The 25,666-nt window shown below is 43.3% G+C and overlaps 1 protein-coding gene across 1 annotated transcript in view; it reads left to right on the forward strand.

Moving 5' to 3' along the window:
• Positions 1–25,666, forward strand: part of LOC109914794 (neuronal-specific septin-3-like) — a 149,326-nt gene that overhangs the window by 81,174 nt on the left and 42,486 nt on the right. The window contains exons 4-5 of the mRNA XM_048609683.1: positions 20,813–20,894; positions 22,316–22,453. Coding sequence (XP_048465640.1) covers positions 20,813–20,894; positions 22,316–22,453 — 220 coding nt within the window. The remainder of the gene's footprint in view (positions 1–20,812; positions 20,895–22,315; positions 22,454–25,666) is intronic.

The following is a 25,666-nucleotide window of genomic DNA, read 5'->3' on the forward strand; positions in this document are numbered from 1 at the left end:
GTCTAAAATATCCTGGGTAAATATCCAGGAAAGTAATGCTGGGCCTGGGATCAGAGGGGTGGTGGCTGACTAACCGAGCCATCATTGACCTTGAGGTGGATGAGCAGCTGTACAATTCTAGCACTCCATTGGTATAGGCCGCCATTTCAGTCCCTTAATCATGTTGTAAACTCACATCTCAGGTTCTTGATGTTCGCGTAACATTGCACAGCAAAAGACGCAGCATTTCTGCAGGTGTCGTAGCGGCTTCTGCCTCAACTCCAAAAGAATTCCAGCGGCAATTCCCAAGAACAGAAGGGACAGTGCAAAAGTGGAGAATTCCCACAGAATTTCAGGACCGGTGCCTTTGTCCCGGTTGAGCAGTGCTGCGCATCACTTCAGTGCTTTCTCTCAGTGTTCAAGCTCTCCTCAACCATTGAGATGAAAGGGGGGTTGATACTGAGATGAGCTTCACACATGACTGCCTGCATTCTGACTGACTTTGTGGTTCCGAGCGTGCTTGCACCAACATGCAGGAGCCTGTTAGCTTATGAGACACAGCTAGTAGCTGTAATACTGCGGCAGGATCCATGTCACTCATCACTTAGCAATGCTGCCAGTTGTAAACCATGTAAGCTGAGTGTTTATGCAGTGCGTGTTTGACAGCCATTGCTGTTGTACAGACTCACTGCACATACCACCTACCCCCTGACAGGACGGAGAAACAGTCGGGTTCTGGAAATGCTCAAAGTCATGAATGATTCAGTCCGAGTAAACAAAGAGGAACTGCTTTCCATGGTAACCGGAGGGCACACGTTTACGAGGATTGCAGGAAGAATCAGTGGTGACATGAGGAAATCGTCTTTGTTTCTCACACAGTGAGATGTCATGATCTGGAATGCGGTGCCTGAAAGAACATTTGGTTGTAATGTTCGAAAGGAAAAGGGGACTAATACTTGGAAGAGGGAGAAAATTTCAGGGGCAGTGGGAGAAAAATAAGTGGAAATAAATTTTAAAAAACTAAATGGATAGTTTGACTGAAAAGCTGGCACAAAGTCAATGGGCCGAATGGCCTCCCTTCATTCTGTGATACAATCTGAAGATTGTCACAGATGGAGTGCTTCATCTGTACCATGGGCCGTACTGTTGTCACTAACTCTCACCAATTGAAAGCAGCAAAGGGATTGTTTAAAATCGCTCATACAGTCAAAACATTCAAATTATGCTGGAGTGAAATGCAAGAGGTTAACACCTATCTGTCCTCGTGATGATTACTTATCAATCTGCAATCCCTCCATGTTGTGTCTTTGTACAGCAAGCGGAATATTTTGCATTCGAACTCTGCTCTCTTTTGGCAAGATTTCCTGGTGGCAACAGTGACTGTTCCCTATGTTCTCAATGCACCAATTTCACGCCAACCATCGCGTCTCGCCAAACATCAAATCGAACCTCGGTACAAAACGCTGCCTAAATATAGCAGTGCAGGTTGGGAGTCACTGTACTAGACAGCACACTGTAATCTGTACTGCAGCATTACTTGAATTAATGCTGATCAATGAAATCACAATTGAAAGGATAAGAAGAAAATTGTTTTCTCCATGTCTAAATGGCACCAGCTCCAGTTTCATTGAAACCTTTAATCCTAGTCTGTTTAAGGAAACTCATTGAGCATTCTTTCTTCAGAAATGGAGACTCCAGCCTCAAATCAGTTGGAAATACCTCCTGCCTCTAAGGTTTTGGAGTAGATCTGTAGCTTGGGTTCTGGGTGTTGAGGTTGGTTGGCTCGCCGAGCTGGTTTGTTGTTCCGCAGACGTTTCGTTACCATTCTGGGTAACACCATCAGTGCAGCCTCTGATGAAGCGTCGGTGTGTTTTCCCACCTGGTTTTTAAACTCTGGGGTCCATTGCAAAGGATTGCCTCACTTCCGGGTTTCCTCTGTAGTGGAATGTATATGGGGTAGAGTTCAATGTGTTTATTAATAGCCTGCTTCGTGGAGAGCCATGCTTCCAGGAATTCTCGTGCCTGTCTCTGCCTAGCCTGTCCCAGGATCTTGGTGTTGTCCCAGTCAAAGTCGTGTTTCTCCTTGTCCATGTGGATTGAGATGAGTGAGTATTGATCGTGTCTTTTTGTAGCCAGTTGGTGTTCATGTACTCTTGTTGTTAGTTTCCTTCCTGTTTGTCCGATGTAGTGTTTCTCGCAGTCTCTGCAGGGGATCTTGTAGATGACATTGGTCCTGTCCATTCCGGGGAATGGGTCTTTAGTTCGGGTAAGCACTTGTCGTAGGGTTGATGTGGGCTTGTGTGCCACTCTGATGCCCAGCGGTCGTAGGAGTCTTGTGGTGAGTTCTGACGTGTTCCTGATGTAGGGTAGTGTGATGAGTCCGATCGCAACAGACCCCAGAGTCTAAAAACCAGGCGGGAAAACACACCGGCGCTTCATCAGAGGCTGCACTGAGGATGTTACCAAGCACGGTAACGAAACGTCTGCGGAACAACAAACCAGCTCGGCGAGCCAACCAACCTCAATACCTCCCGCCTGCTTTTTCAGAACTATGAATTTGATTGTAGGGAAAGGGAAATATGGTTTGGCAACTTTGTATTGGCCATTTGTTTCGCAGCTGGGAATGTTCTGAATGGGAACGTGGTATTCTCTCCAAAGTGATGAAGGGGATACTCTGCAGATGGGTCAGTCTGCATTATCAAATGGGCCTACAACCAAACACCAGCTACAGAATGCCAAGATAAGAGTTGGATCATCCTAGTTGGTTGAACTTTGAATCTCAGCTAAGTGTTCAGCTCAGCTGAGCCTTTGGTGGCATCACTGTATGGTGTACCTTGGAGAGGGGACAACAAACATTAGAAGTGTATTGGTAGCATAGTCATAGAGTCATAGTGTTGTACAGCACGGAAATAGACTCATCGGTCCAACTTGTCCATGCCAACCAGATATCCTAAGTTAATCTAGTCCCATTTGCCAACATTTGGTCCATATCCCTTTCAACATTTTCTATTCATATACCCATCCAAATGCCTTTTAAATGTTGTAATTGTACCAGCCTCCACCATCTCCTCCGTCAGCTCATTCCATACATCCATCACCTTCTGCATGAAAAGGTTGTCCCTTGGGTCCCTTTTAAATCTTTCCCCTCTCACTTTAAACCTATGCCCACCTTTAAACTTATGGCCTCTTGTTTGGACTCCCCTACCCTGGGAAAAAGACCTTGGCTCTTCACCCTATCCATGCCCCTTATGATTTTATAAACCTCTATAAGGTCACCCATCAGCCTCCAACACTCCAGCGAAAATAGCCCCAGCCTGTTCAGCCTCTCCCTATGGCTCAATCCCTCCAGCCCCGGCAACATCCTTGTAAATCTTTTCTGAGCCCTTTCAAGTTTAACAGCATCCCTCTTATAGCCAGGAGACCAGAATTGCACACAGTATTCCAAAAGTGGCCTAACCAATGTCCCATACAGCTGCAACATGACCTCCCAACTCCTATACACAATGCACTGACCAATAAGGGCAAGCATACCAAAAGCTTTCTTCGCTACCCTGTCTATCTATGACTCCACCTTTAAAGTAACTGTGAACCTGCACCCCTCAGTCTCTTTGTTCTGCAACACAGCTGTGCGGAGTTTGCACATTCTCCCCATGTCTGTGTGGGTTTCCACCCACAGTCCAAGATGTACAGCTTAGGAGGATTGGTCATGCCAAAGTGTCCAGGGATGCACAGGCTAGGTGGGCTAGCCGTGGGGTTACAGGGGTAAAGTGGGGGGTTGGGTCTGAATGGGATACTCTTTGGAGGGTCTGCGAGCACTCGATGGGCCGAATGGCCTGCTCCCACGCTGTAGTTTTGGAATTATATAGTGCTCAGTTAAAAGTTACAGCAAACTTTTTATTCACCGGAACCTATGGGACTAGGAGTGTGTCGGTTGATCAAGTATTCTGTTTGCTCAAGAGGTCCACAGAATTATCCTAAACATACGCACTAAGTAACAGAAATGTAGTGCAGCAGTATACACATCACTGGTAAACTTTAATTACAGCATAAATCACTTAAATAATAGTGCAACTTTGCCTTAAATAAAATTTACTGACAAGAGAGCCTCCTCACTCACAGCCTCAGCTGACTACTTGAACATTGCAGAGACTGTGATATTACAGTAAATCTCACAGTATTTCAGGTACATAAGTTTTGTTGGCTTATCGAGAGGACCAGTTCATCAAGGTACCGGTTCAAACAAAGTTTGCTCTACTATCAGACAGAGAAGTTAAAACAGCTTTGTTTTTGCCTGTGCACCTAAGTGATCTAGATATGTGTTGTAAATTCCACTGTGAGTAGAAGTTAATACTGAAACAAGCACTGGATCCATGTTGAGAACCAAAGATTGCTGGCAGATACAGCAAGGTTCTGGAGATAAAACAACAGACAGTGGGATAAAATTTAACTTGCAAATGACCAAAACTGGTAACAACCTCATAGAATCCCTACAGTGTAGGAACAGGCCATTTGGCCCAACAAGTCCACACCACTCCTCTGAAGAGCATCCCAGCCAGGCCCATCCCCCCCTACACTTTCCCTGTAACCCTGCATTTCCCATGGCTAATGCACCTAACTTACACATCCCTGGACATTATAGCATGGCCAATCCACAAACCTGCACATCTTTGGACTATGGGAGGAAACCAGAGCACCCAGCAGAAACCCACACAGACACGGGGAGAATGTGCAAACTCCACACAGACAGTGGCCCGAGGGTGGAATTGAACCCAGGTCCCTGGCCCTGGGAGGTAGCAGTGCTAACCACTGAGCCACTGTGCCAGCCTCTCTGGTGAGCTTCAAATGAAATGTAATGGTATTTCAAATATGATTGTGCAGGTCAGAGTCAGTGAAGACAAAAGTCTAACTCTTTGTAAAAGGCATCTGTCAGACTACAGCTGGAATTCTGTGATCAGTTTTAGTCCCTTACTGTAGGAAAAATATACTTCCGTTTGAGGAGGTCCAGATCACTAAGCTGATCCCTAGGGTTTCTTCTGAGGAGAGGTTGAGTAGGTTGGACTAGTACTTATTGGAGTTTAGGGGAATGAGAGCAGATCTCATGTAAATGAATAAGATTCTTAGGGGTGTTGACAGGGTAGATGTGAAGAGATTGTTTCCCCTTACAGGAGAGTCTAGGACTAGAGGGCATAATCTTAGAGTAAGGAGTCACCCATTTAAGACAGAGATGAGGAGGGACTTTCTCTCCGACAGTAATGAATCTTTACTGCAGAGGGCTGTCGAGCCTGGGGTGTTCAAGGCTGAAGCAGACAGATTTTTAATCAGTAAAGGGACCAAAAGTCATGGGGAAAAGGCAGAAAATTGGAGTTGAGGTTTATCAGATCAGCCATGATCTTATTGAATGGTGGAGTGGTCTCGATGGGCTGAATGGCCTACTTCTGCTCATACACCTTATAGCCTTCTGAAGCCGGTTTTTTACTGCCATGATATATCAGTGATCTGGAATACATGAAACATTTAAACATATGTAGATATTTAAGTTGCTTGATGAAAACAGCACTTGATGTCTGACAGAGTTAGCTCCGTTTCTATAGGAACACAAGTTGTGTCAATGACTAACTGGTTCTTGCTGAAATTTAACCGAACCTTTTAATTTATGAAATTGTTTAACAATGAGAATTAGGTGGTCAGGATTTATAATATTATACTTTTACCAATAAATCGTTTAGTAAACATGCCCTGCTCTCTTAATTCTGCCAAACAAAAAAACACTGTATAATGCAATTATTCCCTACAGATGAATCTGCCTTTGCCAAAGAACAAATCAAGGCAGTGTGTAGTGCTAACATTACTGGACTACTAAGAATCCAGAGGTGCAGGACATGGTTTCAAATGCCTGTTATGGCAGCTGTTGGAATTTAAATTCAGCTAATACCTCTGGGATTGAAAGCCAGTCCCAGAAGCTATCTTCAGTTATCGTAAATAAATATCTCTGGTTCAATCCTGTCTTTTACAAAAGGAATCTGCTGTCCTTATCCACATAGTTGACTCTGAACTGCCCCCTGAAATGGCTGAGCAGTCACACAGTTCAAGTGTAGTGAGGAATGGGCAAACAGGTCTGGCCCTCGATTTACCCCAAAAGAATAATTTTAAGAATTAGGCCCTGGCCTGTCAAGCCTGTTCAACCATACAGCTAGCTGATTGGTGACTCAAATCTCTCTGTTCGCTTTGGCTCAAAAATCTTTAATACTGTCACCTTGAAAAACAAACTAACAATCTCAATTTTGGAATTTCTGAAATAAAAACAGAAATTGCTGGAGAAACTCAACATAAAAAATAATATAAAGTCATGAGGAGTATAGATAGGGTGAATAGCAGGTGTCTTTTCTCTACGGCGGGGGATTTCAAGGCTAGGCACATATTTTTAAGTTGAGAGGAGAGAGATTTTGAAGAAGGCACAAGGGGCAATTTTTTTTTGTTTTACCAAGAACTGTTTGTGTGTGGAATGAACTTCCAGAGGAAGTAGTGGTACAACATCTAAAAGACATTTAGATAAGTTCATGAATATGAAATGTTTGGAGGGAACTGGGCCAACTGCAGGCAGGTGGGACTAGTGTAGTTTGGAATGATGGTCAGCATAGACTGGTTGGACTGAAGGGTCCATTTCTGTGAGGTATGACTATTACTCCTTTGATTCTGGCAGCATCTGTGGAGAGAGAAACAGAGTTAGTGATTCAAGTCCAGTCCAACTTTTTCTTAATTCTCTCTGCTGCCTCAGCAACATTTTGGGGAGGAGCATTTCTAGACTGTAAATCCGTTCACAGACATTACTGTCAGGAATGTGACAGCCTGTCTGTTAGTGCGGGGAGGTGTGGGCTGTTTGCTGAATATCCATCTGAAAACAATCTTAATTATCAGCAAGACAGAATACCAGCATCCAATAAAACAAGTAGAGATAACAAGGTGTAGAGCTGGATGAACACAGGATGTTAAATATGCTCTGTGAAAAATCCTTTAGTGTGTGGGTGGTGCAGTGTTAGCACTGCTGTCTCACAGCACCAGGGTCCAATTGCAGCTTGGGGCTACTGTCTGTGCGGAGTTTCTTCCCGTGCCTGTGTGGATATCTTCCGGGTGCTTCAGTTTCCTGCCACAGTCCAAAGATGTACAGGTTAGCTGGATTGGCCATGCTAAATTGCCTGTAGTGTTCAGGGATGTGCAGTCTTGGTGGGTTGAGTGGGATACTGTTTGGAGGGTCGGTGTGGACTGAATGGCTTGCTTCCACACTGTAGGCATTCTGTGGTTCTGAGTGTTGACTTGTAGTTGTACAGAATACTTCAAAAGAGAGTCAACAATATAAGTTACCATAAACTGGCTTGTTAAGAATTTTCAAATCTATTGATCCTTGGTTAATCACAGAAAACCATAGCATGCTGTACAGAAGGAAGCGTGTTGTTATATTAGAGTCAAAGAACAGAACACAGGAGCAGTGTGTCTGGGTGGGTGCAGCCAGCAATCTTCATGTAGCTTGACTGTATCCCGGTTAAAGCAGCGGCGTGATTGGCACCACATCCACAAGCATCCAATCCGTCCGCCACCGACGCTCAGTAGCAGCAGTAGTGTGTCCTATCTACAAGATGCACTGTAAGGTACTTGTAGATGCACTTTGACAGCACCTTATAAACCCATGACCACTACCATCTAGAAGGACAAGGGCAGCAGATACATTGGAACACGACCCCCTGCAAGTCCCCCTCCAAGCCACTCACCATCCTGACTTGGAAGTACATTGCCATTCCTTCATTGTCACTGGGCCAAAATCCTGGAATTCCCTCCATAATGAGATTGTAGATTTACACCAAATGGACTATAGCGGTTCAAGAAGACAGCTCACCACCACCTTCTGAAAGGGAACTAGGGATTGGCAATAAATGCTGGCCTAGCCAGCAACACCCAAATCCCTTGAATAAGTAAGGTCATTGCACCACTCTTTTTGAAGAAGCTGACATGGGTGTGAGGGAGTAAATGACCTCCTCCTGTGCAGCGGGACTCCATGAGTATTTCAAAGTCATTGAGCAGTCAGGACATTGCCTTTTTGCTCTGGGACCCAGCTTCATGCCTGGCCACACCAATGAGGTGAAAGTTTACACTCTCAACATGTATCACTCATCTGGTGTGGTATTAAGAGTCCCTACCTCTGGACTAGAGGGCCAGGGTTCAAGTCCCAAGTGCTCCCAGAGGTGTGTCATAACATCACACTGTATGGGTTGATGAGAAAATACCTACACTCTCAGCAGAAGGGCAAAAAGTGGGGTCCACTCCATCCTGGGTGGGTAGAGGTCTGTCAACAGTTTCAATCAGAGGGTAAAGGGATGGCTTGTTAGGAACATTAAACCTCTGTATTGATCCCTCAGGCTGAGGGATCAGAGATTGGGATGTGATGAATACTGAAAGTAGTATTCCAGTATCTCGTCAGTAAATGCACACATCTATTAAATGTACTGAAGGCGGCAGCTTTCCTCTGAAATTGAGGCAGAATAGATCTTACACTTTCCTACATAATGCTCCATCAGATCTGTGAGGGCTTGCATCTTCACTGCACAACAGGAAAGGTGCAGTATTGCACTTCCTCATCTCATTGATGGGCAAGGCATGTTTGGAAAATAAATGTGGCTCAATTAGGTTTTTGTTTGAATCAGTTATTAACCATGCTATTGAATGAAATGCATAACTCGCTGCAACAGTGTCTTGGAGCATGAACATATCTCTGTATGGTGTGGGACTTGGAGAGAGGTACATCTATGAGGTATCCTTCAGCAGCTGCAGGGCCTGGCTTCCCAGCTGGTTTGCCCTTTGCTCTCTGTTGAGTAGTATAAGTATTTTTTTCTTACGTGTTGCTCCTCCATGGGATATGAGGGGGATCAGGCCTCTTTCAGGTCTTCCCTAATGGGAGATACCACCCCAATCCATTCCACCACCCTCAGCAACTCCAAAGCCACCTCCCCACATTCACATGAGTGCTCTCCAAAGGGCTGTTGAGTTTTCTACACACCTGTTGCCAACACCTCCTCATTCCCACCAGGATCAGTGGGAAGTGGGCCTGATAGTTAGGAATACCGTGGGCCTTGTACCATTAGGAACAGCCAGGAAACAAACCGAAGCCAAAAGTTCAAAACCCCACCTTCACAATTTGAGTGAGAATACGCTGTTGAATTTTGCTTTGCAAAGGGATCTCTGCGCTGGCTTGTGTACCGAGTAAGGAGCAAGTGTAAGCGCTAAAACATAGAGTGACTGCGTCGAGATCATGACCGGTCCCTTGCGGATTCACATTAAACAAGCATTTTTCAAGTGCCCATTGTTTATTGCTGGTGCACCACATGAAGTTGTTGAGGTATATACAGCTGCTGTGAAGTCCTGTTTGCTGAGGAATGCCCCACACTGCTGCAAATCTCTAGAACGCAGAGTGAAAGGGGATTACAAAGTGCTGGAGAAACTCAGTGGATCTGGCAGCCACACAAACCTCCAGCATGCCCCGTCTGTTCTACACCACCTCACCCCATCACTATAACATTCTCATTCTCCCTCGCCCCATACACATACTTGCTTCATCTTGAAAGAAACCATATTACTCACGACAACCACTCTGTGTGATAGCAAGTGTCTTCTTCTTGGGTGGGCCTTTGACAGTTGCCCCCTCTCTGGTGTCGTGACTCCCAAGGAGATTAAACAGTCCAATGCTGGACCTGCTCATGCTCCTGAGTTGGAAGGGGTGAGGAGAAGAGGGGGCAACAGGGACATGCGATTTTTGTATGCTCCTTCTCAAATGCTTCTTCTCCAGTTTGAGCCAAGATATTCCCATGGGTTGGAGGGGGTGGGCAGCCTGGTTGCATTTTGTCAGGCAGGCCCTGAGAACATCCACGAACCATTTCCTCTGCCCCCTGGTAACGGTTCACTGAGTTGAAGCCAGTGTAAGGTCATTCAAACTAGATATTGATGATATACATGATGATACAACTCTGACATCAACAGACGTGTGCTATCAAGATTTGAGGAGAAGCTGGAAACAGTGTTCTGGATGTTATACATTTATATAATGTACAACAGAATCTAAATACAACTGAAAGTGAGAGAGACTTACTTTTAAATGAAGTAAAGATAGAGATGCAGCACTGTGAGAGGAGAAACGGTCCGGCTAGATATGAGTATGACATGAGTATGAGTATGAGTATGACATGGCATGAGTATGAGTCCATAGAGTATGGACACCCATTGATCCCAATGAGAACCTGTTGTAGATAGGATCTATACAGGGAGGCAATGGCTTAGTGGTATTATTACTGGGCTGTTAATCCAGAGACCCAGGACATGTTCAGGGGACCTGGGTTTGAATCCCACCACAGCAAATGGTGAAATTCCAGTTAAAAATCTGGAATTAGGAGTGTAATGATGACCATCAATCCGTTGTTGATTTTTTTTTTGGAAAAAAAACCCATCTGTTTCACTAATGCCCTTCAGGGAAGAAAACTTACCTGTTCTGGCCTGCATGTGACTCCAGACCCACAGCAACGTGGTTGGCTCTTAGCTAAAGGATGGACAACAACACAGGCCCAGCCAGTGACATCCTCATCCCACGAACGAATAAAAAAAAACAGTGAAAGGTCTCCATGGAAATAACATAGTCCTTAGATGCAGCATGATGTAAGCTAGTGTTGGGATTTGTTCAGAGCATTAAGCTCCACTCTCTGCGTAAAGAGTTTTCTTTTCCCTGAACCCCTTTATTTATCGGTGCCTACCTTATATTTATGACCTGGAGTTTCGGAGTTCCCCCGCTGGTGGTCACATGTCTGTGTCGGCCTGTACAACGCAGTGCCGCGGTGGGAGTGGGGCCTACTCTGACTAAAGCAGCCAGCCTTGGAATCTTTGGAATCTGCCAGCTCCCAGCTCTTAAGGTTGGCGATTGGAGAACACTTCGCCTATTTTCCATCACTCCTTTCCACCCACTATCGAGTAAATGGTGGGAGAGTGAGTGCTTTCACATCAACAACTCCCATCCCCACGCTCCGGCCTTATCTCACTGGCACACTTCAAGCTGGGAAAAACGTCAGCAGTCCGTCCTGTGATGAGTTGTGGCAGATAGTCGGCTGCGGTAAGCTCGAATTTGTTAGTATGAACCTCACTAACACTCTCGACAAACCCATAGCACGCTGTGTCCTGCTGGTTCCCATGGCCTGAAGGAGAGGGGTGTCGGGGGGAGTGAATGGTTGCCTTTCTCAAGGGGAGGATACACTTGAAATTGTCAGGACTTGGCTTCTTCTGCAATAAGACTCTGTTGCCCATACAGCTTTAAGATTAGCATTTTTGGTATTCAGCAAATGTGCTATTAATGTTTACATTTTACTCTAAATTTGATTAAACTGCTGCATCACACCATCTGGGACCCGGGTTCGATTCCACCCTTGGGTGACTGTCTGTGTGGAGTTTGCACATTCTCCCCGTGTCTGCGTGGGTTTCCTCCGGGTGCTCTGGTTTCCTCCCACAGTCCAGAGATGTGCAGGTTAGGGTGGATTGGCCATGGAAGATGCAGGGTTGCAGGGATAGAGTGGGAGGCTGGGGCTGGGTGGGATGCTGTTTGGAGGGTCGGTGTGGACTTGATGGGTTGACTGGTCTCTTTCTGGACAGTAGGGATCCCATGATTCCTCATTGTGCCATTTTGTAAAGTGAAAGAATGAACATTTCTAAAATACCTTCCACAGTCTCAAGACATCGCAAAATGCCTACCAGTCAGTTGGTTACTTTTGAAGTCTAGCCACTGTTGTAATTGTAGGAAAGAACCGATTTGCACACAGTAAGCTCCCACGCAGGTGATAATGTCTCATTTTGTATCATGAGGCAAATTCAACAACACCAAAGACCAGAAAATACTTGAAAGGTTTGCAAGTGCACAAATGTCTTGGGTGCATCTGAAACCTGGTCATGCTGACTGTAAATCCTTTGCGGTGCAGCAGGAATATCCATAGAAGATCACACTTGGCTTGTATGTTGTCAGAATAAAATAATGAGCCTTAACCCAGTACATGCTGTTGGCAGTTGCATACTATTGGCATGAAGACCCAACTTCAGGGGCAAGATGGGAGCCCACTTCCTGAGGTGGCTGTCCATCCCTCCTGATGTAAATCTCTGTGGTTCCTCTTTCATAGAAGCATGGATAATAGGAACAGATGTAGGCCATTCAGCCCTTCAAGCCCGTTCTGTCTTTGAATATGATCACAGCTGATCATCCAGCTCAGTACTTTCTACTTTCACTTTCTACCCTTGATCCCTTTAGCCCTAACTCCTTCTTGGAAAACAATCAATGGTTTGGCTTCTGTGGCAGAGAATTCCACAGACTCTCCACTCTCTGGGTAAGGAAATTTCTTCTCATCTCAGCCCTGATGGCCTACCACTGTGACCCCTGGTTCCCCATGGCGATTGTCTTAATAGTGGAATCATTTCCCTGAGCAAATTTTCCAAAGGTGCCAAATGGTGTTGCCTTGGGGAGTTTTCCAGTGTATGTGTGGAGAATTGTTTGTTACATTGCAGTTGTGTTGAGTCACAGTGGTTCTGTAACATAAAAAGGTAGAAGACAGAGGCGCAAAAGGAGACCAATCAGCCCTTCGAGTCTGCTCTGCTGTTCAATGAGGTGGTGACTGACCTGCTAATCCTCGACTCCACCTTCCTGCACTTTCCCCATAACCTTTGATTGCCTCGCTGATTTCAAATCTGTCTGTCTCAGCCTTGAATATACTCAGTGACCGAAGACATTATTGTATGGCTCAGCGCACCAACTGAATCACTTCCAAAAGCCTGACCTTATCCCTATTGGAGTTTATGTTTTGGCCACTTACTGAGTGCAACTTTGTCATGAATGAAGTTGCTCATGCAAGAGAGCAAAATTCACTTGTTGTGTTTCCATAAAATCATGATGTGGAGATGCTGTGTTGGATTGGTCACTTCACCTGATGAAGGGGCTGCGCTCCGAAAGCTCGTGATTTCAAATAAACCTGTTGGACTATAACCTGGTGTCGTGTGACTTTTGACCTTGTCTATAAAATCAGATCCAACATTTCTTTATTTTGAAGTCAGTGTGTCTTTTTGATATTTGCGTCTGTTGAAATCATTCACAAGAGCACTCAGAAACTTTATAATGCAAGAGTCTGACAATTATGACAAAAAATTAAAATGCGGGTTTTCTACTCCATAAAATATATATATGTAAGTATTGTGTCTGTGAGTTCTGTTCACAGAATGCTTTTATTGAAACAAAACTAACGGCCCGGATTAAAATGTGGGTAAATGCTGCAGGTGAGGAGTCTGCACATTGAATTTGAAGTGGTGAAAGGCTTAACCATGTTCTGGCTACTGCAATAGAGGATCATGCTGGATGGCAGAGCAGGTTTGAGGGCTGAATGGTCTACTTTGGCTCCAAGTTTCAATGCTTAACTTTTCCATTCAGTTTTTGTAGAACAATTAGTAAGTTATGAGTAACACATGACAAAGGAGTTCAAGACCCACAATGGCAGGCAGTGAAATGTGAATTCGGTAAAAATCTGGAATAAAGAGCTGGCCTTATAACCATTGTTGTTGGTTATAGAAATCCATTTGATTCACTAATGCTGTTGAGGGAAGGAAATCTGCCGTTCTTTCCTAGTGTGACCTGTATGTGACAGCAATGTCATTGGCTCATTAGATGCCCTCTGGCCATTTCAGGATGAGCATTAAATGCTGGACTCACTGGCCATGCTCACATCCCATGAATGAAAGAAAAGTTACAAAGTGCCGTATTCCATATTATTGCAGCTTTTCCCAGAGATGAGAAATTTCTGCCAAATTGTGGATTTTTGAATTTTTTGTTTCAGAAATCCACCACTTGATTTTCTTTCTTCCTTCAAATTGCCTTTTAAAAAAAACTCAAGCTGTCAGTTCCACTGATTAATCGATTGATTGTACTGAGATACAGTGAAAAGTGTTGTTTTGTGTACTACACAGACAGATCGTACCATTCAGAGGGCATCAGGGTAGCAGAACAGAGTGCAGAATGCAGTGTCGCAGCATCAGAGGAGATGCAGAGAGAGAGAGAGAGAGATCAAGAATTGACTTTTCAGACATCCATTCAAAAGTCTAATAACAGCAGGGAAGACAGTTTCTCCAAGCAGTGACTGCTCCTTTTAAACTTTGCTGAAAGCAAAAAAATGCTGAACGTCACAGCAGATCAAGCAGCATCCGTGGAGAGAGAGCTAGCTAACATTTCAAGTCTAGATGACTCTTCAGCAGAGCTTTTAAATTTGGGCAGCTTTGTGGGTTTCTGATCAGCATTTGCTATGAAAACAGAAGTATCAAGGATAGGGAAATATCTGAATTTCCTGTTCTAATTCCAATTGGTAAAATACCAGATCACACACAGTTTACTGTGTATATTTTTGATGAAAGTAGCAACTAAGCATTTTATAGGATATGAGATTCTGAGGGGGCTTCACAGCATAGATGCTGAGAAGTTGTTTCCCTTTTGGGACAGTGTAGGATCAGAAGGCATAATGTCATATTAGTACTTCCCCATTAAAGGCATATGAGGAAGATATTTTTTCTCTCCAAAGGTTGTGAATTAGATGAATTATTTACTGCAGAAAGCTATCAAGAGAGGGTCGTTAAATATATTCAAAGCTGAGATTGATTTTTTACCAGTAAGGTGATCAAGAGTTGTAAGAAAAAGGCAGGAAAGTGGAGTTCAGGATTATCAGATAAGATGCGATCTCATTGACTGGCAGAGGGAACTCGATGGGCTGAATGGCCTATGCCCAGCTGTTATACCTCATGAATTTATTTTGGCATTCTGCACCCTTGCAAATGTGCTTCAAGTTGGAAAAATAAGATAACAAATACATATGTCCTCATAGCTTTCATGTACTGAATGCATATAAAATATACATTTTAATTAAATCAGGGAATAATAATGGTATCCAGAAACACGCCATCTTTCTTATCCTTTTTCACCCTTGGGATGTGGAAGTCGCTGGCTGGGCCAGCGTTTCTTGCCAGTCCCTAGTTGTCTTGAGATGGTGATGGTGAGCTGCCTTCTTGTGGGATGACCCGCGATGTCATTAGGAAGGGAATTCCAGGATTTTGACCCAATAACAGTGAAGGAACGGCGATAGATTTCCAAGTCAGGATGGCGAGTGGCTTGGAGGGGATTTGGCAGCGGGTGGGGTTGTGTTTCCTTGTACCTGCTGTGCTCACCCATCCATATGGTAGTGGTCATGGGTTTAGAAGGTGCTGTCTGAGGATCTTTGGTGAATTTCTGCAGTGCATCTTGTAGATAATACACACTGCTGCTACTGAGTGTTGACGGTGGCGGGAGTGGATGTTTTGTGGATGCAGTGCCAATCAAGCGGGCTGCTTTGTCCTGGATGGTGTCAATCTTCTTCAGCATTGTTGGAGCTGCAGCCATCCAGGCAAGTGGGGAGTATTCCATCACACTCCTGACTTGCTAAGATGGTGGACAGGAAAGTCAGGAGGTGGATTACTCGGAGCAGTATTCCTAGCCTCTGACCTGCTTTTGTCGCCACTGTATTTGTATGGCTAGTCCAGTACAGTTTCTGGTCAATGGTAACCTACAGGATGTTGACAGTGGGGCATTCAGTGATGGTGACACCATTGAATGCAGGCAGAAGAATAGAATTTTTTGTTGTCATTGACTCCCCAGTCATGGTTCCTGTGAAGAATAGTTCTGACCCTGAAATAACTTACTTTGCATTTAGTGTTGAAGAATACATATTATTTCAAGAAATTGTCAGTAGGATTTAATGGTGGGTTAAAACTGCCTCCACCGATCCACAGCCCTCACTAGCTGTATGCATCCGATTATATTCATACAGAATTTACTCTGAACCGAATCTCACCCTCTACCCAGATCTTGCCAACAGGAGCATACAACATCAAGTAAATGGTAAAACAAGCAGAGAGCATTGTCACTAATATGGATAACAGTGACATGGCTGATGCTGGGTCTGGGCAAAATTAGAAATGTATTCATTTCCCCACCACTGATTTAAACTGTAACACTGATAGGAAGAACATCACGATAATAGCATGTCCAAATAGTGTCTGAATCCTCAATATCTCCCCATAGAGCAACTTATGGTTGAGTACACATCCCGACTGACTGCATGATTGGGCTGTCCTTTACAAAATGTTTCTAAATTCATTGGCTATGAAGCTCACCACCTGCCTTGCCCCTTCCGTGGACCAGCACTGATTTCACACAGCACGACTCCTTCGAGTGTAGAACACTGGCAAAATACAGAACTTTCACACAGGCATTGAATGTCAACTGAAGAGATAGCGAGACAGCAAGGGAAGGTGGAAGAGAATGTTATCTCACGCTGTTCTTAGAGACCTACTATTAAATTGGAAGTGTTTTTGTGGAGGGTAGCAGCAGAAGAAGGATGCCAATAGATTATTAAAAAAGACTCTGAGAAGTCGGTCAGAGGCTATATAAGTGCAGCCAGTTTATCTAAACAAAGCCCAGGTCTGAAATCTTACCTCCAGGCTATGTGAACGTTTGTGTGCATGAGTGACTGTGTGTGTACATGAGCACAAGTGTGTCAGCATTTGTGTGCACATGTGTGCTTGCGTGCCCATGTCTGTGATTACTTATGTGGATGTATGCATATATATTAGTGAGTGTACGTGTGGTTCACAAGTGTCTATACGTGTGTGTTTGAGTATATCCTTTCAGCCTAAGAGTTGGGATGTCATGTTGAGGTTGTACAGGACTTTGGTGAGGTCTGTTCTAGACTAGTGTGTACAGTTCCGGTTGCCCTGTTATAGGAAGGATATTATTAAGTCAGAGAGGGTTCAGAAGAGATTTACCAGGGATGTTGCCGGGTATGGAAGGTTTGAGTTATAAATAAAAGCTAGATAGGCTGGGAGGTGACCATTTTGAGATTTACAAAATCAAGAAGAGTATAGAAAGCTTAATGGTAGGTGTCTTTTTCCTAGGACGGGGGATTTCAAGACCAGGGGCACATTGGAGGATAGAGATTTAAAAAAGACATGAGGGGCAAGTTTTTTTACACAGTGTGGTTTGTGTGTGGAATGAACTTCCTGTGGAAGTGGTGGATAAGGGCACAGTTACAGTATTTAAAAGACACTTAGGTAAGTACGTGAATAGGAAAGATTTGGAGGGATATGGGCCAAAAGGAGGCAGATGGGACTAGTTTGGTTTGGGATTATGTTCAGCATGGACTAGTTGGACCAAACGGTCTGTTTCCTTGCTGTATGACGCTATATGGGCACGTTATGTGTGTTTTTTGTGTGTGTGTATAAAGTCCATCATGCAAATGTCTCATTCACAGATGGAAACATGTCATTTACTCTGACCTTCCCACTCAGTATTGAAGGGGAGCTGCACTGTTAGAGGCATTTTTTAAAAAATATTCACTCATGGGGCATTGGCATTGCTGGCTGGCCAGTATTTATTGCATATGAGAGGATATTAAGCTGAAGTCAAGTCTGGCCACATGCATTGGCACAAAAGGGGAGGCAATGGCCTAGTGGCATTATCACTAGACTGTTAATCCAGAGACCCAGGTAATGTTCAGGGGACCTGGGTTCGTATACTGCCACAGCAGCTGATGGAATTTGAATTCAATAAATGAATGGAATTAAGAGTGTAACAATGACCCTGAACCCATTGCTGATTGTTGGGGAAAAACCCATCTGGTTCACTTAATTCCCTTTCGGGAAGGAAACTGCCATCCTTACCTGTTCTGGCCTACATGTGACTCCAGACCCACAGCAATGTGATAGACTCTTAACTGCCCCCTGGGCAATTAGGGGATGGGCAATGAATACTGCCCTGGGCAGTGACACCCTCATCCCGTGAATGAATAAAGAAGAAAGGTCTAGTGCTACTCAAAAAAGTTCAGAAGTGTCCTCCCTGGCTTCTTAATCAGTTTTATCCCTCAATCGACAATTACTAAGAACAGATTATCTAGCCATTAATCCAATCAGGATTTGCAGGAGCATTTGAGCTGCCATGTTTCCTATATTGCAACAGTGATTGCACATGAATAGCGGTTGAATGGTTGTGCCGACAGGAATGTACAATGTAAACGCAGGTTCTTTCTTCCATGTTTAGTGATAAGGTGTATTTAGAGATCTTGATACAATTTCAATACACTTTGAATTTTGACCTGAGAATCGCTATCTTGATTGTTCAAAAGAAAATTTACTTACTGCAGCAAAACTGTAAAACAATGCTATAGGTCATCTGCTGCTAACTTCTGCAAACAAATATTAAAAATGAAAACATTTGCCTTCTGAAAAAAAACCTCAACATTAATTATGTTCTGCCGTAAGTTGACTCATTTGATTCAGTCATAAATGCCTAAAACTTCCCCCTACCCTGTGTGTCAAAAGTCACTTCTGGGTAGTTCCTTTGTGTTTGTGCTGGATAACGTAAAGCAATCCATCAAGTACAATGACAGGTAGATGAGTGATGTATTCGGAAGAATATATATTATCTGTGTACATCATGATAACTACTCTACAGAAGGTTTGTCAAGGAACAATGAAATAGTTTGTCCCATTTGTACAACCTCTGCCCTCAACAAAACTGAAGCCAAAATTAAACTGAGGATTTCTTTGCTCCAGTGATCTGTTTACACACTCAGTGCCCAGGTTTTGGTTCAAAGGATCCTTATCAAATTCAAATTAAAACCTCTGATAAAAATATTTAATCTTCAACACCAATGGTTAATTGTTCATTGGTAAGAACCATAGTTTAAAAACCCCAGTAACAATCCCCAGTAACCAAGAGCTGAAATTTATCCATTCTTGTTCATTATTAACATGTTCCAAATGTTCCTCCTACATTTATACTTGGGAGGTTAACAATTTGAACAGATACACCCGAACAAGACAGATCAAGAAAAACAAATGCTTGAAACTTAAACATACTTGACAGGCTACACACAAATCTCACTATCTTCAGATCCTGACTGAATTTTGGATGCTTTTCAGTCTTGGAACATCAAGCCAATATATTTTAGTGAGCATATGGTTGAGGAGTGAAAAGGGTTAAATGCAAGTTAGGTCATGGCCAGAAGAGTTTGGAATAAGCTTAAGGTTATGGGGGGTGGAAGATGAGAAGTGAACATGTAGTGTGTTTGTCAAGACCAGGGATAACAAAGGCATATATGAGACCTACTGTATAACAGTTAGTCACATTGTGCTGCTAGTTTATTGGAGGGGTTGCTGGATGTCCTTGTAGATGCTCTGTTTAGTTTAAAGCTTGAGGAGGAACTTAATTATCATATAATTTTCAATCATTGTGCATTGACTTGACAACTTGTTGTCAAATAATGATTTTAATATGTTAACTAATTCTAGAAATGGAACTATACTGGAAACAGCTGAGATGCAGGTAGGGAAGAGTTGGATGACGATTTGGATTAGACACCGAGTTATTAGTTCAGAGAACTGAGTTGGAATCCAACCATGACTGACAAACCAGCCCTGAGTGACAGGATATTTCTTCAAAAGTTGTTGGCTGTAATGGTCCTTACATGAAATAGGTTTCTAGTGAGTGTAGTCCCTTAGTACAGAGTCACAGAGCATGGAAACAGGCCTCTCAGCCCAACCTGTCCATGCCGCCCAGTTTTCACAGTTAATCTAGTCCCATTTGGCTGCGTTTGGTGCATATCTTTCCATACTGATCCTATCCATGTACTTGTCCAAATGTTTCTTAAATGACAAAATTGTACTTGGCTCCACCACTACCTCTGGCAATCCGTTCCTGACTCTCACCACCCTCTGTGTGAAAAAAAATTGCCCCTCTGGACCCTTTTGTATCTTTCCCCTCTCATCTCAAACCTATGCCCTCCAGTTTTACAGTCCCCTACCATGGGGAAAAGCCATTGGTTATCTACCTTATCAATGCCCCTCATGATTTTATTGACCTCTATAAGGTCACCCCTCGGTCCCCTACACTTGTAGGTGAAACCACAGGATAACAATGGAAAGCTGCTACTTTGGTGTGGCAGTGGGTTCATTTCTTTGAATCAGGCTGAAGCATGTTATAACTCAGCAGGACACAGTATAGATAACATTGAAGCTTGGCATAGCAGCTTTAGAACGGCTGCTCCAGGGGACTGAAGTGGAAAAAAATGTTCCTCAGCACCAACGTCCCTCACAAAAATAATTTAATATGATTTTTGAAATGTTGTGGAGAAATTTTACATTCTGTAAATGTAAAATCAGTTTCTCAGAGCCAGAAAGGGTATTTAGCAGTTAATATGAAGTTACTATCCTACTAAAGTTTCAGATACACCTCATTCAACAAAGTGATACATTTTCAAGGATTTGACAGTGAGACAAGTAGCATAAGAAAGTAGAGTGAAGGTTCTTGTAAAGCATGGTTGCAGTAGAGATTGCAGACTGTTGGAACCTCTAAAGTGACGTTAACACTCAGATTTTCGTGTATAACTACATGTGAAAACTCCAGAGTCAGATTCAGTAATGCAAATGAATGCTGACACTTCCATTTTGATTATCATAATAAACTCTGAACCAATGATTTTAAAACTCCAAAAGTTTGCTCCTAACTAATAATTTCACAAGAGCGATGCGGAAATGCACTATCATGTTTAACGTGTATGTGATGTTATTGAGCCTGGTTGGAAAACGGATATGAAACATTGCATTTTCTTCACTGTACACATTACACTAGTGTTGTTCTGCTCGAATTGTATTTTTACCTGTCTGATCCTGATGCATTTGTTTCTAATTATTTTTCGTATAGTTATTGAAGAAAAAGGAGTAAAAATGAATCTGACGGTTATAGACACACCAGGGTTTGGTGATCAAATAAACAACGAGAACTGGTACGTTGACAGTTTGTATCATGATTCAGCCTCTCTGTTACGTTTATCTGTTTAAAAGAGTTCAAGTGTTCTCCAGTGATTTATTAATTGTAGCAATTCATCACTTGGTTTTTATTTAACCTATTTGCCTTATCAACCTTATGTTATTACGCACCTCTGGAGCAGATGGGACTTGAACCTGGGTCTCTCAGTTCAGTTGTAGGGGCACTACCACTGGCCCACATTCAGCACTTTACACCACTTAAATCATTATTTACATCGTATAGAATTTGACTGCCTGCTACAAACAGGTCCTCCCTCCTTCAACCTCTCCATGGGATGTAACTTGCCCCTGCGTGTTAAACTGTGAGGCCAACAGTCAATATGCCTTACCCAATGGAAACAATTTTTATTCCAACCTTGGACCTTCTCTGGACTCAAAGTGGACTTTTGAGTGAAGAGATAAATCGCAGAATGTTTGCGGCACAGGAAAGAAGCCACTCTCAGCTCATTCTGCCTGGGACAGCTGAGAAATGAGCTTCCCCATGTAATCCCACTGTCCAGCAGTTGGTCTGTAGCCCTGCAGGTTACAGCACTGGAGGTGCATATGCAGACACCTTCTGAATGAATTGAGGGTTTTTGCCTCTCACACCCTTTCAAGTAGTGGATTCCAGACTCCACCCTCGTGATGGTAAAAAAAACTTTTCTTCATCTCCCCTGTAACCTTTCTATCGATCATTTTAGACCTATGCCCTCTTGTCGCAAGTAAAGCACTTCAATAATATTGTATAGTCCAGAGTGAATTGCAATATTTTAAGTGACAGAAGTGTTGTACTTATGTGATTACTTGTTCTGTTGCAAAATAAACTCCATATTTTTTTTTGAAATACCAGCTGCCCGTGTTAGAGAGTAGCCTTTCTTCATGCAATGTCAGTGTTTCTAGCAAGTATGAGAGAAAGCTCGCATATGGCACACAGGATGTGTCTATATGGACTCACTGACTGATATCAAAGGATGAACTGTTTTAAATGCCTGATCTGCAAGGCTGTCATCTAATCAGATTATCACTTTCAGCATAAACCCCAGTGTAAAACATTTGAGCATTTGTCCTCCAGTTAAGCACTAAAAAAAGTGCTGCACTGAGAAACTGCTTACCGAGATAGGTTAGTAACTGCTGCCTTTCTAATAGTAGCCCAGCCTCACAGACAGGGAAAGCGAGCAGGAGGTTCAGAAGGTATACTTGGTGAATTGATGATTCTAGACACCATCGATGGTTTGATTTCAGTCCCCATGTGAGCAATTTACAAACAAGCGTTGAGGTGATTTAGTCAGAGATTAGGGGTGATTTAGCCTTCTTTCCAGATGAAGTCCTGGGGAATGCGAAACCATGACTCATGACTGAACCTAAGAGACATTTGTAATCAAAGAATCCTGTGTTACAGCTGGGAGCCAATTGTGAAATACATTAATGAACAGTATGAGAAGTACCTGAGGGAAGAGATTAATATCAACCGGAAGAAGCGGATTCCTGATACTAGAGTACACTGTTGTGTCTATTTCGTGCCTCCCACAGGACACTGGTATGTACTGTACAATGATCCTCTCTTAATAACTGTTCTATTGAATGGCTTATTAATTTGGTGCCATCCAATACTTTTAACATCATGCATTCGCTTTCTTTGAGATTTTTGCATTGGATCTTAAAGATGTGCCTACAAGGCGTTTCCTTCAAATATCCCACTGCTCTGTCAAGACTTCAAAATCAAAAGGTAGCATGTTGAAGCAACAGCTTTAATTTGGAATGTACAAAATTCCTTGAGCAATTGAAGTAACTTAATAGGCTGAGGAATCAGGAGGTCTACCCCTGACTGACCTCGCCAATGAATTTTCTGACCTGCACTAGTGAACAGCAGTTATGTATTGGCTCAGCCTAGGCTCAGTGCTGTCACCTTTGAGTCAGATGATTGTGGTTCAAATCCCACCTTAGAGAGATGAGAATATAATTTTGTCTAGTTGACCTCAAGCTGCTTGCTGCTGAGGCCTTTGTGTCTGCCTTATAACAATTCCAAGGGCCTCTCAATCCCCTGTGTTTTTCTGTTTAAGAATGCCATCCAACGAAGTGGATATGTTTCTCATTATTACTAGTATTGTTGTTTAACTGATGACTTAATTGTGATTCTCCAGTCTTTAACCCCTCAGGCTGGGATTCTGTCTTCTCCCCACATTCCAAATGACCAGGCACGTCCATCTCGTATAATTATCCTTCCAGTTTGCAAATGCGCGAGTGTCTTAAGCAAATATTCTTTCAATAACGTGTGTACCGCGTTAATACGTACGTGGACCGAATTCTAATCCCCAAAGGTGCAGTAGATGGCAAATCATTTGGGGAGTGGGGGTGGCTGAGACATTGGACAGTGAGAGACGACGTGGGGAGTAACTAAGGGGAAATCAGAAGCATGAGTGTGACACAGAGACACCGAGAATCTCCCCTGCTGATTGGAAGCACAGATACAACTGGGGAAGTTAGAGATGAAAATTTAAGAAAACAGCCCTTTCTCCCTCCCTGCATCTCTCTCCTTCACCCTTACTCTGATGCTGATTCTCAGTGCTGTTTACCAGCAAACACTTATCTCTTTATCCCACACACACCATCCCTCCCTCCCTCCAGATACCCCTCCATACATTGCCTCATGTTCACATTGACTTACTTTTCATACCACATCAACCAAAATCTTTGTGAACAGGCTCTGGGGGAGGAGGAGGCATCTCATCAGTCACTTGCCCCAACTCTGATAGTTATTGCTTTAAAACCAAATCATTTTTCTTTCCTTTGGGTTATTTCTGGTGGCCTTTTGAAACTTATCAGCATACGCTGGACTGAGAACCTTGAATCTTGACTGCCTATGCTGTGCAGTGCTGAGAGATACCTGCACTGTTGATGTAAAAGATCCCATGGGCTTAGTGTGTAGAAGAGCTGGGGATTTCTTCCACTTGTCCTGGCCAATATTTATCCCTGAACTAACAGTACTAACAAAAATATATGATTCAGTCATTGACTATTTTGTTATTGTTTTATTACATCAGGGCATTATAGAAATTTAAGTCAATCATTTCAGTTTGTGAGAGATTTCTGTGCATAATTAGGCTGCCACCCACATTACATCACTTCAAATGTTCTTCATTGACAGTAAAGCACTTTGGGAGACCCTGGGGATGTAAAGGGGCTCAGCTTCTCTTTAATATACATAAACTTTGACATGATTTTTAAAAACTTGTTATTGGAAAATCCAGCCTCTGACACCCATCCCTAATTAGCTTTGAACTGGCCATTACTATGGATTTGGAGTTTATTGATGCATGTTTCATACAATCCTTACAGTGCAGGAAGAGGCCATTCAGCCCATCAAGTCTGCGCTGACCCTCCAAAGAGCATTCCACCCAGCCCTCCATTCACCATGACTAAGCCAACCAACTCATCCCTGGATACTATGGGCAAATTAGCACAGCCAATCCACCTAACATGCACATCTTTGGGAAGAAACCAGAGCACCCGGAGGAAATGCATGCAGACACGGGGAGAATGTACAAACTCCATACAGACAGGTGCCTGAGGGTGGAATCAAGCCTGGGTCCCTGGCACTGTGAAAATTACTGTGCCATCCGTGGCAGATAGACGGGTTTTGCAACAATCATTGTCACCAACACAGAGACTAGTTTAGTAATTGAATTTAAATTCCACCAGCTACCACGGTGGGATTTGAACCTGTGCCCCAGGGTATGAGAGTGAGCTCCTAGATTACCAATCCAATGGCATTACCACTAAGCCACCGTCGTCCCCCAGGTTTTCAGGCAGCATTTGCACTTTGAATGGTCAAAGTTCAAAAGGACTAAGTCAGCAGTCACACAACACCAGATTATAGTCCAACAGGTTTATGTGAAATCACAAGCTTTCGGAGTACTGCTTCTTCATCAGGTGAAGGGGAGGGAAGCGTACAGGTACAGAATATATAGGCAGATTCCCTTCACTTCACCTGATGAAGGGGCTGTGCTCCAAAAGCTTGTGATTTCAAAGAAACCTGTTGGACTATATCCTGGTGTCGTGTGACTTCTAACTTTGTCCACCCCAGTCCAGCACCGGCACCTCCACATCATAGCTAAAAGGACTAAGGGGGTGCTTGGAGAAATTCTTTAAACATCCAAAGATTAGTTGATAAAGGAATTAAAGAAATTTTTTTTGAATTCTAGATTTATAAATTTGGGGCTATATAAGGGAAGGCAATGGCCTAGTGGTATTATCACTAGACTGGTAATCCAGAGACCCACTAATGTTCTGGGGCCCGGGTCTGAATCCCATCACGGCACATGCTGGAATTTGAATTCAATGAATACCTGGAATTAAGAATCTAATGATGACCATGAATCCATTGTTAATTGTCGGAAAAACCCATCTGGTTCACTAATGCCCCTTTCGGGAAGGAAACTGCTATCCTTACCTGGTCTGGCCTACATGTGACTCCATACCCACAGCAATGTGGTTGACTCTGAACTGCCTTCTGGGCAATTAGGGACAGGCAATAAATGCTGCATGGCCAGTGACGCCCTCATCCCGTAAATGAATAAAGGAAACAAAAACTGATCTAAAAGCTAAGCTGTAATGCAAAGATGTACAACTGAAAATGGCTCCCAATAAGACACCGTGTTCTTGGTTGAGCGAGAATGTTGAGCCCTTGGAGTTGGTGCAGAAATGATTTATGAAGATGATATCCAAACATTTCCAAAGGCCTGAGATAGTA

Source organism: Rhincodon typus, chromosome 21 (assembly GCF_021869965.1).
Source record: "Rhincodon typus isolate 14 chromosome 21, sRhiTyp1.1, whole genome shotgun sequence".
In the NCBI taxonomy this organism is placed as follows: Eukaryota; Metazoa; Chordata; class Chondrichthyes; order Orectolobiformes; family Rhincodontidae; genus Rhincodon; species Rhincodon typus.